Genomic DNA, 18,022 nt, shown 5'->3' with positions numbered 1-18,022 from the left:
ATATCAGGTCTCTTCCAAGCCTTTACCTTCTACTCTATGTACTATTATGGACTAAATCAGGAGCTATTTTACCAATGTCCTCAAGGTTTTCTCATTTCATGCTTCAGCTTCTCCCATTAATACAAAGCAAACCCTCCTTCTCTCCTTCCTCCCTCCACTCCCCTTCATAGCCAGACATCTCAAAACACCGCTGATGCTCACTGTCTCCTTTCTGCACCTCGGACTCACTCCACATCCACTCCAATTTGGTTTCCTGCTCCATTACTCTATGGCCCTCACACCACTAAGTTCAACGCATTTCATAAAAGTCCTCGTCTCACCTACCCTCTGAGGAGCATTCTACATGCAGACCACCTCCTCCCACAGTGTTTGTTCCAACACATTCCTGACTCTCCTTTTGGCCTGTGGCTCGTCTGCAGACACTTACACGTGGATTTGTAAATTACATCTCCAGTCCAGATTTTTCCATTAAGATGCCAATTTCCCTTGTGAAATCTCTTGACTGTCTCAAAGGTATCTCAAAATGCAACACATTCAGAGCCAAATTAATGATCTTCCTCATCAAAAGAAGTCTTTGCAAACACATGGTGACCCTTTTGTCCAGATACCCCAGGCAGAAACTGAGGAGGTCAGGCTTCACCCCCACCTCCCTGCCTCCACATCTACTTCCTTCCTCATCATGCTCTTTGCCTCCTAGATACGGTCATCGGCTACTTCGTAACTCCACCACATTCTGGTCCCCACACTACCATTACTCTTACTCAGACGACCATGATAGTCTCCTAGTGCTCTGACCATAACCACCTGGCCCTGATCCAACCTCCTACCCATGTTACAGCCCAGATACACAAATCTGATCATGCCACCCCTTCTGCTTAAAACTTTTCAGTGGCTTCTCACTATTTTTAGAATGTAGATGAAACAGCTTAGCATGACCTACCTTCTGCAATCTCATCTCACCCTACAATTCTCTCTGTGGCAGCTACACTAACTTCCTAGCTTCTTCCAGCCCATTTCTGCTCAGCATGTTCTTTCTGTCACAGGACTTTTGCACATGTCATCTTCTCTTTTTGGATTGTTCTTCCTCTCTTCAGTCTGTTAATTCCTATTCATGCTTCAAATATTAACTCAGGAAATATTTCCTTAAGGAAGAAGGCTTTCCTAACAAGTTTAAAATACAAACAAAAACTCACTACCATACAGGCTTTTCATAGACGACGTCTTTGTAGTGATCATTATAGTCATCATTTTATATTCGTGTGTTTGTTTTAAATGCCTATATTCATCTTAGATTGTAAGAAGGAAATTTTTGCTCACCACTGTATAAGGAGCACTTGAAATGTATGGAATGTAGTAGTTGCTCAATATATATTTAATGAACTAATGAATGTGAGGTGTGCCATAGGCTATGATATTCATCTTACAAAAACAAAAATACACAATAAATTTTTTTAGAATGGGGGCTAGACTAAATTGATCTTTTCAGTTCCTACCCAAAGTAGTATTTTTTGGTGTTACATTTGAGGTTAAGGGCAGACTGTAGGGCCAGGCTGCTTGGCTTCACCAGGTGGCTTCATCACCTACTAGCTGGGTGGCTATTATGTAACATCGCTGAGCCCCAGTCTTCTCATCTGCATGGAGTTGGGAGGATTAAATGAATTAATAAATCTAAAGCACCAAGAACACAGCCTGGTGTAAAGTAAGTGCCATTTAGGTATTAGCTATTGTTGTTACTGTTGTTATTCTTAGGATAGCAATAAACAATGACTAAATATCCTAACCTAAGAGAAGAAACCACACTTAGTCTTCTGGACTGACCCAGAGCAACCTTAGGAAAATACTGACATAAATTAAACAATGAGTATTTAATACCTGAGGTCGTGGTCGAAGCTGGCTGCCTCACTGCTTCGTTGGTATGCCATGTCCAGCTCTCACTGATCATCGATTACCTACTTCTGCACGTGTGAGGTGCACTTAGCCTAGCTCAAGTCTCAGAATGCACATAAGGACTTTCCCTTGAGATTCTTCCGAGTGGAAGAATGTCCAATTCCACTTTGTTAGAGCCCAGTACCTAAAATGTACAGGATGAACACTCATTCCTGGTTGTACGGGGCCACAGCGCTGTACATCAGGCATCTTTTTCCAGATGCTGAGGGCAGAGGTTTCCTCTGGTGCCCACATCACTACTGAGCAGCCACTGCTTGCTTCTTCTAAGGCTCTCACTGCTGCTTTAAGGTAGATCACTTACACTGAAGTCTGTCTTCTTTGCCAGGCAGTAGTATAAAACGTAGAGGGAGAGGAGTTGGGTGGAGGGAACCTCAAAAGCTTCTTGCATCATGATCTCAAAAACCACGGATAGAGCATCTGGAAAGAAGATCAAAGTAAAAATGAGAGGTAATTAGTTTTAGGTAACATCATCAAACCTGTATTTAACTATAAACACTCTTAAAAAGTGGGGCATGACAGAAAAATAAACAGAGTTAAGAAGTTAAGAAATGTGGGCTCTGGTCCTAGTTCTTCCATAAACTAGGTCTTTCCCAAGTCTTCAGCTTCTATTGTACACACTACTGTGTACTGAATCAGGTGCTATTGTATCACTGTCCTCAAGGATGTCAAATAAACCACTCAATTTCTCAATATCATCTTCATGACGTTAAAATACCATTTGTCCCACATACATCACAAGACTGTTGACAGTCCAACAAAATAATACATGTGAAAATGCCTCATAAACTGTAAAGCAAATTTAAGGCATCATGTCCATCAGCTGGAAGAGCTAAGGCATACAGAAAGGAGGCAAATATATTTTCCAGGTCACCCTGACAAGTAGAGAGGGGGCTTGGCTGACTGCCCCACTGTATGTTCTGGAATTTTCTCCCTGTTTGGGCAAAAGAGAACAAATGCTAGAGACAATTCTAAATCTCAGGTATTATTTCAAAGACAGAAAACTGATGACTACAAAAAGGACAATCAGGCTCAATTTAAAAGAATTGAAAGAATGGAAAGGAAATGCTTATTCATAAGTTATAATTCCGTGAGTGTAACATAGAAGATATTTGTTTTCACGTGAATGCTGATCATAGGAGACCAGACCTTGAGCAAGGTCTAATTTATTGTCCCTCAATATTTCACAACATAGGCAGAAGGCAAGAAAATCAAATTCAAACAATTTCTTTCCCTTAGTATTTGTTGTTAAATCAGAGAATGTTAATATTGGTTTAAAATACGGTGCCTGCACATAACACAGGCACAACAAATGTTTTTGAATAACTGACTGAGCTGTTCTGTTGACCGATTTTTGCATATAGAACTGCATAAGAGTTAGCACTGATTTGCAGCTGTTGCTAGCCAGCTGGTTTTGTGTGTGTTGTCATGGTTCTACATAAGGCCACAGCCAAGAATTTCTATATACTTTTTGCAAACAGGGAAACTGAGATAGACAGGCAGACCAGGGAGGAGTCACCCAGTCAGTCAGTAGCAAAATAAGAACCTGGAAGAGATTAAACAAACAACACTCCCATCTCACCAACAAACCGACATTTTAAAAGAACACAAAGTTACAAATCAGTTTTAAAATAATCTGTTTTGCCAACTGTTCAATACTGAATCCAAAATTACACATGAAAAATAAATCAAATTTATTTTATCTCTAATTTATATTCATTTCAGTCAGCTTGGGAAGTGAAATTAGGTTGATCTGTATAAGTAATTTCCTTTTCCTCCATAATTATTTATATACTTGGGTATTTCCTATTTTAGCAATAAAAAGTATAACATTTTCTAAATTTTTGCCATAAATAATAATAATCTTCATCAAAACTTTATTTTAAAAAATCCTCAATATTATTTACTCTGAATTTAGAAGGAAAAAAAAAAGAAAAAACCAAACCCAAAACTCCTTTTACCCTTCCAACATTACCTTTAAAGAGAGAGGGGAGAAAACTGCTACTACATAATTTTCCAATGATAGAGTAATAAGGATCCTTAAATCTGATGTTCACAGAGAACAGATGATGAAACATGCAAAAGCTAATTATCTTTTAGTTGAATTCAGGAAGCCCATGTTTAAAATGGATAAGGGATAATGAGCATTTCAAAAAATAATGCACAGGGCTTCCCTGGTGACGCAGTGGTTGAGAGACTGCCTGCCGATGCAGGGGACGTGGGTTCGTGCCCCGGTCCGGGAGGATCCCGCGTGCCGCGGAGCGGCTGGGCCCGTGAGCCATGGCCGCTGAGCCTGCGCGTCCGGAGTCTGTGCTCCGCAATGGGAGAGGCCACAACAGTGAGAGGCCCTCATACCGCAAAAAAAAAAAAAATAATAATAATAATGCACAGCAAATATTTTTAGGCAGTCAACAACTGCAAGCCTTATGAGAGAGAAGATAAAGCAGAGGCCCAGAGAAGAGAAAGGAGAGAGGTCCCCGGTCCCCAGCCTCATCACTGAGTCCAGGCAGTGATGCAATGGAAAAGGCTGAGGGTGCTGGTGTGCAGGAACAAGAGGATGTAACCCAATGACAGGAATCACAGGTGTCATAAAAGCATAAGTGACCACCAGTCCACATCCACATTCCTGAGGTAGTGACTACCCTAACACAGGCATGGCTCCTCTGAACCAAGCCTGAGGATGAAATGGTGGAAGGGGAAGCCAGTGTGTGTCTTTACACAACGGCATGGCCTCCTCTTTCCTTCTTCACTGTCTGCGTAGCTGCAAGCACAAGCGTGCTGTACTACCCTTCCCTGTCCACTGGAGACTGGCAGGGCTCCACCTGACTGCTCTGTAGGGTCTGCCACATCCCCATCTTTCCTTGGCCTCCCTTACTGTAGCTGAAGGTAAGAGCCACTTTAAATTAATTCCATGGGGTCAGAGGATTTTGGGGGTAAAGAGATCTCAGAGTTCACCAATGCACTTACTTTAGAGAAGGGGGAACAAAAGCCTAGGAGGTGAAATGACTTTCCTTCATAGCGAGGGTACTACTCTCTCCAGTATATAAGATTTTAAACTTACACACTTCACATGCTGTAACAACTGTGATTTAAATAAAGAAAGTTAGCAAATGGTGCTAAAAAAAGTCAAGCTAATAGCTGAATTAATATAATCGTAACTAGCCATGGAAGCTCAGGCAAGGTTTATTGCTTAACTAAATTCATTGTCCTTTGCCCAAAGAGACATGAACAAATAAACTTCAGAAACTCAGAGGAAAAAAGACCTGAATATGATTCTCCTATCTGTCCAACTGGTGTGGTACATCAACTACGCACCTATTTCTGACTGAAAGAGTGATGTAGAGAGTCATTAAGAAATAAAAAAAGTAAAAGTGCCTACATTTACTTCCCTTTAGGAGCTGAAGATCCATTATAAATGGAACTGGGTTTGGTTTCTTACCTTTGTAATTTTCTTCCTTTATGAAATGATCCATCAGTAAATTAAATGTATAGTTATCTGGAAAAATACCATATTGGACCTGTAATGAAAATAAAAGTAAGATGAGGGAAAAAATATTCATTTAATTCAGTTTATAATTTATGCCTATGTATTATTCAGGAAAAACCTCGGCACCGTTAGCTGTAAAATATCTGACTATCATTTTACAGCATCTGGGACGGTGAAATAGAAGCTGTGACTCATGCAGTTTGGTAACTGGAACTGTTGGTCAGGGTGAGAAAGTTGTGAGTGGGTGTCTGATATAAGACAACTGACGTCTGAAAAATAAAGCTCAATTCTAACACTTCATCATAACTAAAAAAAAAAACCCCAAACCAAACCAAGACAATAAAAAACCACCATACTCCACTCGTTCAGTGATTCTTTTCAGAAGGTATGAATATCAATGCAATAATGGCCTCCCATGAGAAAGTACACATGAACACATTATGCAGCTTTTTCTGGTCCTTAGAGTGCTTTTTCTCCAACTTTATTAAGATATAATTGTCACATAACATTGTGTAATTTTAAGGTGTACAACATGATAATTTAACACACATATATATTGCAAAATGATTACTACAATAAGGCTAGTTAACAAATTCATTGCCTCACATAATTACCATTTTTTTGGTGGTGGCAGTGGTGAGAACATTTAAGATCTATTTTCTTGGCAACTTTCAAGTATACAATACAGTACTGTTAACTACATTCACCGCATTGTACATTAGATCCTCAGAACTTACTCATCTTACAACTGGAAGTTTGTATCCTTTGACCAACATCTCCCCATTTCTCCCGTCCGCCCAGTCCCTGGCATCCATTATTCTACACTGTTTCTATGAGTTCCGCTTTTTTAGATTTCACATATAAGTGAGATCATGACGTATTTGTCTTTCTTTGAGTGACTTATTTTACTTAGCATAATGCCCTCAAGGTTTGTCCATGTAGTCTCAAATGGCAGGATCTCCTTTTTTATGGCTAACTATTCCATTGTATGTATATGTTCATATACACACACCCCACATCTTTATCCATTTATCTGTAAACGGACATTTAGGTTGTTTCCATGGCTTGGCTATCGTGAATAGTGCTGCAATGAACATGGGGTTGCAGGTATCTCTTTGAGATAGTCATTTCATCTCCTTTGGATTTATACCCAGAAGTGGGATTGCTGGATCAAATTGTAGTTCTGTTTTTAATTTCTCAAGGGACCTTCATACTGTTTCCCATACTGGCTGTACCAATTTACATTCCTGTCGACAATGCACAAGGGATCCCTTTTTGCCACATTCTTGTCAGCATCTGTTATCTCTTGTCTCTTAGACTAGTTTTTAAAGACCCAAGAAGCCTGAAGTTGCCATGGCTCCCATGTGACTTGCACGCACAGTCAAGTCTGACTACTAATGGTCTAGGCTGTGGTCATGCGTCTGTTTTAAATCCTTACTTCAGTAGGCTCATCCCCCCCGCCCCCCGTCAACCACCAGAAACACCTGAGGAATTCTTTTTTTTCCAATTATACCCATCCCCTTAGAAATTCTGATAACCCTAAACCCCAGTTGCAAATCACTGCTGAACTGAGTCACTATTACCAGCACGCTGTGCAGAATGCCTCAGATGTGCCAAAATGGAAAAAAGTTTAGAATCCATTGCTTTAAAGGTTGTAGCTCATGAGCAGTGTTTAAATTCATCAAAGCAGTCAACCAAATCTGCAATAATCCCTAAGGCAGGGTAAAAACAAAGTATCTTAGAATGATAAATCATTAAAGCCAGAAGGAACCTTAGAAATCAACTGGTCAGTGATTCTCAACACTGACTGCAAATGAGAATCAGCTTGGGAGCTTTAAAAAGACACCAATGAGGTATGAAAAGGCAGAGCACAGAGGATTTTAAGGGCAGTGAAACTAGTCTGTATGATACTACAATGGTAGATACATGTCATTATATATTGTTTAAACCCATAGAATGTACAACATCAAGAGTGAACCCTAATGTAAACTACGGACTTTGGGTGATTATGTGTCAATATAGGTTCATCAGTTGTAACAAATGGCTCACTCGGGAGGCTGTGCACGTGTGGGGACAGGGAACATGTGGGAAATCTCTGTACCTTCTGCTGAATTTTATTGTGAACCCAAAACTGCTCCAAAAAAATAAAATCTATTTTTTAAAAAAACAATTAAAAAAATACCAATGCCTGGGCTCCAGAAAGATTAAATTAAATTAGAATCTTGGGGGTTGAGAAAAGCATCTATAATTTTTAAAAGCTTCTTGTGTGATTCTAACAGGCAGCCAGGATTGGAAATCACTGATTTAGTACAACTCACTTGACTTAAGAGTTGAAAAAACTAAGACCTAGAAGAACAAAATTACTATTTGCCTGAAGTTATGAGCAATTGGTAGAATTTATGAGGTTAAGCTTGGGTCTTCTGACTCCTTGTCTGGTGTTCTTTCCACTAAAAGACTAGTAAGAGTAGAAAATGAGATAGACATTTTTTGTCTTTCCAGAACTTCTTGTTTTGTTTTCATAGGGATCTTCTTCTTTGAGTATGATCTGTGTCATTAAAGTCTGAACTGAAGAGCAAGATTTAATCCATTCCTTCCCCTGGGGCCTAATATTAGATTTATCAGTGAACCTGCTTATCTACTTTATTAAATTATAAGCTTTCCAAGGGAAAGGACAGGACATTGCTCCTTTTTTGGGACAATGCCATACCCAATACAACATCTCACACACAAACTATCTGAAATGTATATTAAGTTAAATTAGGCCCAAGTCATGGGAACAAGAACTCCCCAAACCAAAATTAGTATTTCTTTTTGAGGTCTGCCATAGAAGGTCCAGTGACACTACAGAAATAATACATTTCCACAGAAATACTGTTAAAGTCTTGTTAAGGATCAAACTAGGACTGTAGCTTGAGACTCACAATACTAACATTCTAAACTTTTGCTTATTTTGTACTTATTTCATACTATGAAGGGAATGAAGACTCAACCCTTGGGTAGAGTATAACACGCAGAAAGACCCTAATCAGAGGGGCTCTGGGGCTTGAGGGGAGGAGTCAGGGACTTAGGAAGACATGTTTTGAATAACCTAGAAGTCTGTCTTCTTAAAAATGTGTAAGATGGTCTGAATGCTCTGGAGATCACACTCCAGCAAAATGGTCACGTCTTTTTCTCTAAACTTCACCAAAGGGAACTAGGCAAAAAATCCAAGACTTAGGGATCAAGAATGAAATGACCACCAACAAAGTTCTTGTGATTAGATTACCTTTTGCTTTTACCACTCCATTTTTAAGTCACTGTGCTTAGAACAGCCACAGCTACCGGAATGTCTATTGTTAATGTGCTGGTTAATTTATACCAGCTCCATTCTAAAAAGATTTTCTGAGGGCAAATAAATTTAAAAGTTACTTCTTGTACTATTCTCTGCTGTTCTGTAATGGTACAAACACCAAATCACCTAAACTCAGGAGAATAAGCTGCAAATGCCAGGAAACAACTCACCTTATTTACAAGGGTGTATAAGGCCTTGTCTTGTGCACCATATTTTAGACACTGCCTAATCCAGGTGTGGATAGTCCAATCTCTCAGGTACCAGCAGTTGGGGCTGTGTCGAAATCTAAATAAAGCATAAGAAGAGAGAAAACTGGGGTTAACTCTTAAATGTCAATGCCAAAATCCCTCTTCCATCAGCAGGTCCTGATGTGCAGTCAATGTGATCATAAAAGTCATAAATACCAACAGTTGATAAAAGCTTGAGGGTAAAACTCATTCACTATAAAGTCTGAAATGGGAAAAAGAAGGCAAAATAATAATAAACAAAGAGTATAAAAATTTTGTTCCTTATTTATACCCCCAATTCAATACGTTGTTTTAACGTGAGATTTACAAAACTGATTTCAGGAATATGCTCTACTAACCATGGTGTTACGTAAGTACACATTTCATTAGAAGACATGTGGAAGCTTATACTTTAGAAGTTTAAAATAAAACAGATGAAGCAAAAATGAAAACTAGGATAGTATAACAATTCTACAGGAAAATCAGCTTTGAGTTATATTGCTATTTCTTGTGGCACTTAGGAGACATTAGGACACTCTTCAGTGAACTGAAAGAAAACAAAAAGAAAAAAAAATTTTTTTTGAGCAAAATTTAGCATTCAGGCCCTCCAGGATCCGTGATCACGCTTTCTAACAGCCCTATTCCAGTGCTTCGGTCTATCTCCTCTTGCTTCCTACTGTTCTCCACATGGTTTTAAAAGGCCTAAGCAGTCCAAGCTGAGGTGTATAATAGCACCAGTATTCCCACAAAAGAATGGAACTTGGAAAGGAATTCAAATGCTGCTCTTGCCTTGAGTTGGCACACACTGGTTGGAGCAGCTTCTCCTTGCTCTTGGGGGTCTGTGCCACAAGGCTGAGTGAGAGGGGAGACCTCTCACTCAGGTGAGAGGTGTGAGTGTGTGAGGCCGCCTCTGTTTATCTGCTTTGATCCGGACGGTTCCTCAAACATCATCTCGTGTCAGCTGAAGTCCCCACTTTGACCATTGAGGAAGCAAGTCAATCCCTGGACCCCACAAAATTCAAACAGTTTTCTTAAAAACAAAAGGCAAGACAAAAACTTAAAGTGAAAGAATTTTGTGCCATATTTGAGAATTGGGGCTAGAGGCTAATACTGGTGTTTTTCAAAGGCTGGTTATTCAATCTGCCACCTGCTATTTCCTGCCATCTGGCATTGGGATAGTTTCCTGCTGAACAGGTTCTCTGCCAAAGTAAAAGCTGAGAAAAAGAGAGCAAGTGAGAAGTAGTATTTAATTTAGGCTATTTATTAGTGATCTGGTGAGAGATTTGACAAAAATAAGATCTGAAGATGTTTTATGGATTTAAAGTCATCTAGCTCTGTCCAGTTTTTTGACTGCCTTAGATTTGGCTGGAAAATGTCTCTCTCACTCTTTCTTTACAGAATTAACCCCTTTTGATAAAAGCAGAAGGATAGAAATATGTCAAATTATGTTTAAGATGAGAGTGACCTAGGCAGAGAAAGCCATTGTATAAGTGCCCTAGATAGTAGGTCTAATGAGATCCTCTGCATAGAAATGAAACAAACTATATCTTTTAGTATTTCATGCTTTCCCTCACATTTTAAAGTCAACAGTTGAGCAACCTGAGCGTCACTCCTTGTTACTCTGAAAAATCTGAGATTTGAAGTGTAATGGCCAATTAACAGCTAATTTTATTTAAAAAAAAAAAAAAAAGTCAAGTGAAATACCAGGTGTACTGCCTAAAGATGGTGATGTTTTCTCGCTAGCCTGTAGGCTCCCTGGGCAGTAAGTAGGGGCAGTGACTGCCTTGCTCCACACTGGTTCCTCAGTGCCTGACACAATTTGTGGCCCACAATAGGTTTTTGACAAATAAAAAAAGAGCTTTAAAAATCAGCACGTATTAAATGCAATAATGTATTGATCATTATGTTAACTTCTATGGTATATTATAGAATTGTAAATTCCCTGTTTGGGGTATTTATAGTCTAATTACAAAAATAAGGTATATAAACCAGTTTAACAATAACATGGGGGCGGGGGGTGTGATAAACACTAAAAATGCAGAGGGCACTACTAGATGCTAGAGGTATTTTTGGTAGTAGTGGCTTTTAGGTTTAGTCTATTTTTCCTTTGAAAACAAACAAACAAAACAAAAAATGTCAATTATCTCCTTTACCCACGATTATTTAAATCTTATCTTCTGCTTTAGGATGTCTCCAATGACCATTAAAGTTATTACTTTTCTTTTTGATGGACTTTAAAATAAGAGCACCATGACCACATCCAACCAAACACCCTTTTCTCTTATTCACAATCAGCAGACCATTTTTAGGCTTTGAAAAAGAGGAACAAAGATGGATAGGATCTAGTTATAGACCTTCAAAGCACAAATGAAAATTTGTTTAAAGCCATTTGCTAACATTCTGCAGCTAATTTTAACACACGGATGAACAGAAAAGTCTTTTCTTCTCAAATCTTTCCTTATCACCTTTTATTTCTTAGAAGCCTAAAGGGAAAAGTAACTCAAGACTTCACACAACTAATATAATCATCTGCATGGCTGTCCTTTGAAAGATGTGTCAACAGACTCACATGGGTCTTTACTAAGTTCACTCTCTCTCCCATCCTGGAACAGGGCTACTTGGTGTGATCTCTGCTCTGTAAGACCTAATAATCCAGATACACAACCATGACTAGGACATTTTCAACTAAGTGACAATATTAAATCAATTTAGGAATAAGAGGCAAACACACATATATTATGAAATATGTTGCTCAAAGTGCAATTCTTGTATTTCCTAGCCAGGCAACAAATAAACTCCTTTTGAAGCCCTCGTTAGCATTAAAAAAAATTAGCACACAACTTATGTGAGTAACTATCTAGAATATAAACCACTCAAAACATTGGAATAGTAGGGTCCAACTTTGGATGTTGAGTTTAAGAATTCTCTGTCAGTGGCTTTTTAAGCAGTTCAGACAGAAAAACTCAGGCCCTTTTCAGAACAGCCAGTGGAAATATGACAGGCAGGTAAGTCTCTGGAATGGGTACTTGCCTGGAACGATTCTGCAAACTGCTGGACCAGCATTCTCCCTTTTAGCCAAGAGAAAAGCAAAGAGACAAGAACACAACTAACACATTGATTTTCCAAATTGCCTGCAAACAGACTGGCTTTTGTTCTTGCCTACTCTGACCACCAGCCCGGCAGATTACAGGCAGCTACTGTAGGAGTCCCCTCTGTGCCCCATGCCATCAGCTGTTTGCTCACCTCGACAGAAGCTTTATTATTGTCCAGGCCAGCAGGCTGCCAAGCCAGGCAAACCGTGTGAGTGTGGAAAAGATAAACAAATGCAACCCAAATAACCCCAACAATGCTTGTGCTCATGAAGGCAGGAGACATTCTGAGCTTCCCGCTTATAAAAAAGAAGGAAACTTGACAACAATCCTAAGGACATGAGTGTTTTCTTGGAAGGAAGGAGGGGCACAAGAAGGAGAAAGAGAGAATGAAGTGTGTTCTTAAGCTCTGGCTTTACTAGTTCCCAAAGCTGGTATCCTATGGCTGAAGATAACTCTGTCCATAGTGCAAGACAGAACTTGCCCAGGCAAGTCAAACGGCGGGAACTGAGAAGCTTCCTCTCCTCAAAAATCAGGTTACATTCCAGGCTTTTCAGGGCATTCACCAGCACTACTGTTCATTCAAGACTGATGTCACCAGGAAGGAAGGAGAGCAGAATCACAGGATGCATGACATGGAGAAAAAGTCTTTGATACCTTTGAGATATCTTAGAAGGGAAGAGCAGTTATATAAAGGAAGTCAAGAGTGAAAAGTAAAACACCAGAGACTGACTATGATTGCATAGGAGGTACCTCATTGTGTGTAGAAGTCACATGAGATTTCCTATTTGTGACCAATTTTATCATTGCATTAAAAGAAAAAAAAGCTATACAGCCTTTTTTCCATGGGTTCAACCAAAGGTTATTGTTGAAGGCAAAAGTGGTGATGCTCCTCAGCTATTTCTGTATCACAAATAAAAGCGCTCCTGACTGAGCAGGGCTAATGCACAGATGCCAGAGCCTGGAGCTCAGCGGCTCCACCACTTAGCTGCAGCGCTGGCTCTTCCATATGAATGAGCAAGCTTTCCACAACATTTATCTGATTATGAGAGCCACCATCCTTAAACACACACACGCAGCTTTCCCCTCCTCCCGAGTGAATTCTGTATCCTGTAGCAACAGGCTTTACAGATGGAAACCTCAGCCCCCGAGCTGGGTAGACATGGAGATGGGTGAGGGGCTGGGGTAGGAGGACTGGAAGAGTGCCAAGAAGAAAACACAGCTGGCTTCAGAGTCTGTGGTGCGGACCGGGAGCCTTATCAATGAAGCAAAGTGGGCACTTATTGAAAGGTTTGAGCGCTTCCCTGAACTAAAACCAAAGAGCAAGAGGGTATCATATGATTATTCAAACCAGAATATGATTCAGTCATGGCTACGCACTTTCTTATTCTACAAGGATAATTACTTTCTTTTGCATCCTGCTGGAAATTCTGCTTTCATCAATTATCAGTTGCCCCCAACTACCACAAATAAAACCAAGTTCTGATGCAATAATTTTCTAATGACTATTATATCTTTGTCAAGTGTTTGAAAAAGGGGGCTAATATAGGAGTCTAATATAGGAACTGATAATAAAGACATCAGTATTCTAGATTAAAACCACTTTCTTGCTTGAGATCCCAGATTCTTACTTTTATAGGGGAACTTCAGGTCATTTTAACCTTTTAAAAAATTTTATTTTATTGATTGATTGGCTGCGTTGGGTCTTCGTTGCTGTGCACGGGCTTTCTCTAGTTGTGGTGAGCTGGGGCTACTCTTCATTGGGGTGCGTGGGCTTCTCATTGCGGTGGCTTCTCTTGTTGCCGGAGCACGGGCTCTAGAGCACAGGCTCAGTAGTTGCGGCGCACGGGCTTAGTTGCTCCGCGGCATGTGGGATCTTCCCAGACCAGGGCTAGAACCCATGTCCCCTGCGTTGGCAGGCAGATTCTTAACCACTGCGCCACCAGGGAAGCCCAAGGTAATTTTAACTTTTCAACAAATATGTCCTGTGTGTGCACTAAGTGACACACCAAGAGCAAGAATCCCCTCCTTTTAAAACATTGCCCTTGCAAATGCCCAAGTTTGGGCTTGTACATTTCCAATGAATTCATTATCTACCTCTTAGGCAGATAAAAATGTCTTTTTTTTTTTTTTTTATTTTCAAGTTCTAATGTTTTTTTCTTTTTTAAAAAACAGGTTTACAAAGATATACAAACAGTAAAATTCACACTTTTCAGTGAATCTGTCTGTGAATTTTGACAAATGCATCCACTTGTGTAACCACCACAGTCAAGCTGTAAGAACAGTTCTATCAACCCTAAAAATTCCTAATGCCTCCTTTAGAATCAATCTCTCCAGGGTTTGCTGCTTAATTTGAGCAAATTTTATACAGATAACCTCCTCGAGATTCTTTCTAAACCTAGAGTTATTAATTTTATAAGAGGAAAAGCAAATAAGGTAATAAAACTATAATTTCAGTTCAATTGTAATTTACATTCTGCCAATTTCCAAAATAGAACTTGAAAAAATTAAAATCCAGTTTACAAGTAGTTTTCTCTGAGTTCTATACACAGCCATGAGACATTTGGTATCCCTGTTTGCCTTCTAATAAGGGTAACAAGTAAGTGGATTTTTTGGTAGAGAATAACACAGGCATAGAATTTTACAAATGTGAAGCGCTAAATAAATGCAGCATAATAACACATTTTAAAGTGAAGATGGAAAACAGAGGGACTTGCTAGATATCAAAGTCAAAGTCTAAATTTGTCATACCCTGGGCTTAAAAATGAGGTCACCAGCATTTCACCTGGTATAATGAAATAACATTTCACATCCAAGAAACTACTCTAGGAGAAATACTCTATTTTCCATATCCATCCATGGACTAGAAAACAAGCAAGGACGAGCAGGACATATATCCCCAAACTATTCTGTCTTCTCTCTGATCTGGCTATTGTTTAGCCAGATCAACATCTCTCAATATAGGGGACACGTTTTTCATTCACTAAGAAAATACTTACAAGTAGCTACCCTGTGCCAGATGGTCTGTAGTCTAACCCTGCTGGTCTATCCAGTTTCCTCTAGTTTCAAACAATCTTAAAGATGACATCTCTCCCTTCAGATACAGAAAGAAAAAAACCTATAGACTGACTCTATGCTCTGCTGCTCCTCCCCAGTCAGATGAAGCCAATTGTTCTTTGTCTGAAGCCTACTATTTTTGTCAGCCTCCAAAAGGTGATGCTTGTGGATAACAGGGAAGGATTATTTGTGGGGAGAACTGGAGAAGAAAAAAGTATTTACAGTGATTGCTGAGGTGCCCTCCTGGCGATGGTCCTAAAAGCATAAAACGTCTGTCTTTGTAGTCAACAACTGATCTGTCAGTGAAACTGCACCCAGAAGTGCCTGGTGGGGCTTCTCCAGCCACTTGCAAGGTGGATACACAGGTTAGCTTCATGCCTGAGAGATGGTGGAGGGCAAGGTGAGGCTAAAGGAAGAGGGCCTTCAGCTCAGGACAGCAGGAAGCTGAGAAAAACTGGATTTTGGAACCAGTCCTATTTATAAAAACATGTAGAGTTGTGGGAACTGGCTTGGGTCGGGCAAAGATAAGGGAAATATTTTTGGTTTTCAGTAGGAAATCTATGAGCCATAAATGAGCCAGTTTTAAAAAGACGCCAACATTTCCTGATGTATTCTAAAGTTTTGGCTAGGAACGTCAGACATAACTTCTGCAAAATCATAAATAATATGATGACTAAGGCAGGAAAGTCACATATATTAATTAACCAGGGGTAGGCTATATATCTGAAGAGTTCTGAGGAAGGGGGAGGTGTGAAAGAAAAAGGAGGAAGACAAAGGAATAGCATTTCGGATTTCTGGAGTATTCTAGCCTTAGTGAAGTTGTCGGGATTAAGTCTGCCACAAAAGAAATGAGCAGGCAGAGGACTGGCCCAGGGGACGAAGCACACCAGCATAAAAGCACGGAAGAGTTAAGCTGGTGTTGAGCGGATTTATATGTGTTTTTGTGTGTGAGATTATGGATCTCTTTTGGGGTATTTTTGATGGAAGAGAAGCTCAGCACTAATCTGGATTTCTTAAGAATCAGATCTTTTTTTTTAAATAAAGAAGAAAAGCATCACAGTGTTTTAAACATTTTGATTCTCTAACACATGGAAAAGTTGAACCTCAAAGGATTCTGTTTACAGCAAAAGGTAAGATTGGATTTACTTCCAGTTATACAACCCAAGTTCATAGCTAGTTTATATTTCTGTAACTCTACTGACTTCATTATTAAGGCTTTAAGCTCTTAAAAGGCAGGGGACAAGTTTTCTATCTTTTCGTGACCTACAACAGTAGGTGTCTGATGATTTGGCAATAGTGTCTAGGCCTGTTAAGACCGTATAAATACCAACAATGTATGTTGAAACTCATGAGTATTATTTATATTTGAAACGATAATCCACTTCCGGTTTTGAAGTATTATCCTGCCTATAAACAGACAAAGTCAGGAGGAAATGCTACCTTTTTTGTGCAAGGCAGGAGGAGATCAGAGACGGCAGAGAATGTGAAATAATATGTGGTCATTCTGGAAAGCCACTTACTCCTCACTTCTGCCCCCCGCTGCCTCCTTCCCATCATACATAAAAGGATACATGGATTCTGCAGTGCAGTGAGTTCAGGGAACAGACAAGCTGATGGGAGAGTGAAACCAAAAACAGGAGAATAGACAATAGAGCACATGGGTTCAACGACCTCCCCTAACAAGTTCTAAATCAAAAATCTTAGACTCCTCTCAAGATTGGAAGAGACTCTGAAAGCCATCTAGGCCAAGTAAATTGGGGATGGGGAAGGAAGAAAAGTTCATATAGAATTAGAGAACCTATAGTTTAGTGCTGGTAGGGGCCTTCAATAACCACTGTTCATTAAACTATTTATTGAGAAGTCACTACTTACCAAGCCCTGTACTGGGTGATGTGAAATCGTCTAGTCTAATTCCTTTACTTTATGGATGAGGAATCTTGGTGTCCAATGAGATGAAATGATTTATCCAAGATAAGCAAGATAACTCCAGGACCTAAACTATAAACTAGACTGTTTACTCTTACTATTCCACCACTGCCTTTCAATTCTTTTATTTGTAAGACATCTTTAAGAAACATCTCTGCAGTTTGACAAAGATCTCTAACCTACTAAAAACAAAGAAACAAACAAGGAAAATAAAACTCAGGTGGTGAAACAGTTTTGGAATTGCCCTGAATTAGCCGTTTGACATTGTAGTCACTCGATCCTTGGGGTTTCAGTTCCTACAACTGTAGAATGAAAAGGTAGGATTATCTAGATCATACACTCAAATGTCTGCAGGGACCAGTCAGTTAATATAAATGCATGAAGAGGGGGCTTCCCTGGTGGCACAGTGGTTGAGAGTCCGCCTGCTGATGCAGGGGACGCAGGTTCATGCCCCAGTCCGGGAGGATCCCACATGCCGCGGAGCGGCTGGGCCTGTGAGCCATGGCCGCTGGGCCTGCGCGTCCGGAACCTGTGCTCCGCAACGGGAGAGGCCACAACAGTGAGAGGCCCTTGTTACCAAAAAAAAAAAAAAAAAAAAGCATGAAGAATCATGTAAGACAATAGGTACAAAGCTACTTGTATTATTACCAAGCAAAGTAGCTGCCTAGTTATACTATTTTTGAAACCATATTGTATGGGTCAAACAAAATACACTGGAACTCAACTAGACCAGACCCCTGAAATGCCTTCCAGCTCCCATGTTTAATGACTGAAGAATAATAAGCCTAATCCATTCATTAAAACATCATACATTTACACACCTCTGTTAAACTAGAAAAATGGTAGTGATACAAATAAGACAACAGAGACTCAAAGACAAAAGCTACCATTCAGTCCACATCTGATTCTACTCTATTCCACTAGCCTCATTCCCCAGTCAGGTGAATATCATTTCACCCAG

General features: G+C 39.8%; 1 protein-coding gene across 1 annotated transcript in view; it reads right to left on the bottom strand.

Moving 5' to 3' along the window:
- The window catches only part of MRPS27 (mitochondrial ribosomal protein S27), an 89,863-nt gene that overhangs the window by 10,210 nt on the left and 61,631 nt on the right, over window positions 1-18,022 (bottom strand). Inside the window, exons 5-7 of the mRNA XM_024756160.1 lie at window positions 8,933-9,047; window positions 5,384-5,462; window positions 2,249-2,364 (exon numbers count right to left, since the gene is read on the bottom strand). Of these exons, the coding sequence (XP_024611928.1) occupies window positions 2,249-2,364; window positions 5,384-5,462; window positions 8,933-9,047 (310 nt within the window). The remainder of the gene's footprint in view (window positions 1-2,248; window positions 2,365-5,383; window positions 5,463-8,932; window positions 9,048-18,022) is intronic.

The sequence above is a fragment of the Neophocaena asiaeorientalis genome, unplaced genomic scaffold, assembly GCF_003031525.2.
Source record: "Neophocaena asiaeorientalis asiaeorientalis breed wild unplaced genomic scaffold, Neophocaena_asiaeorientalis_V1.1 scaffold376, whole genome shotgun sequence".
Taxonomy (NCBI): Eukaryota; Metazoa; Chordata; class Mammalia; order Artiodactyla; family Phocoenidae; genus Neophocaena; species Neophocaena asiaeorientalis.
The sequence above is the reverse complement of the archived record's forward strand: the minus strand, read 5'-3'. Positions and strand labels throughout refer to the sequence as shown.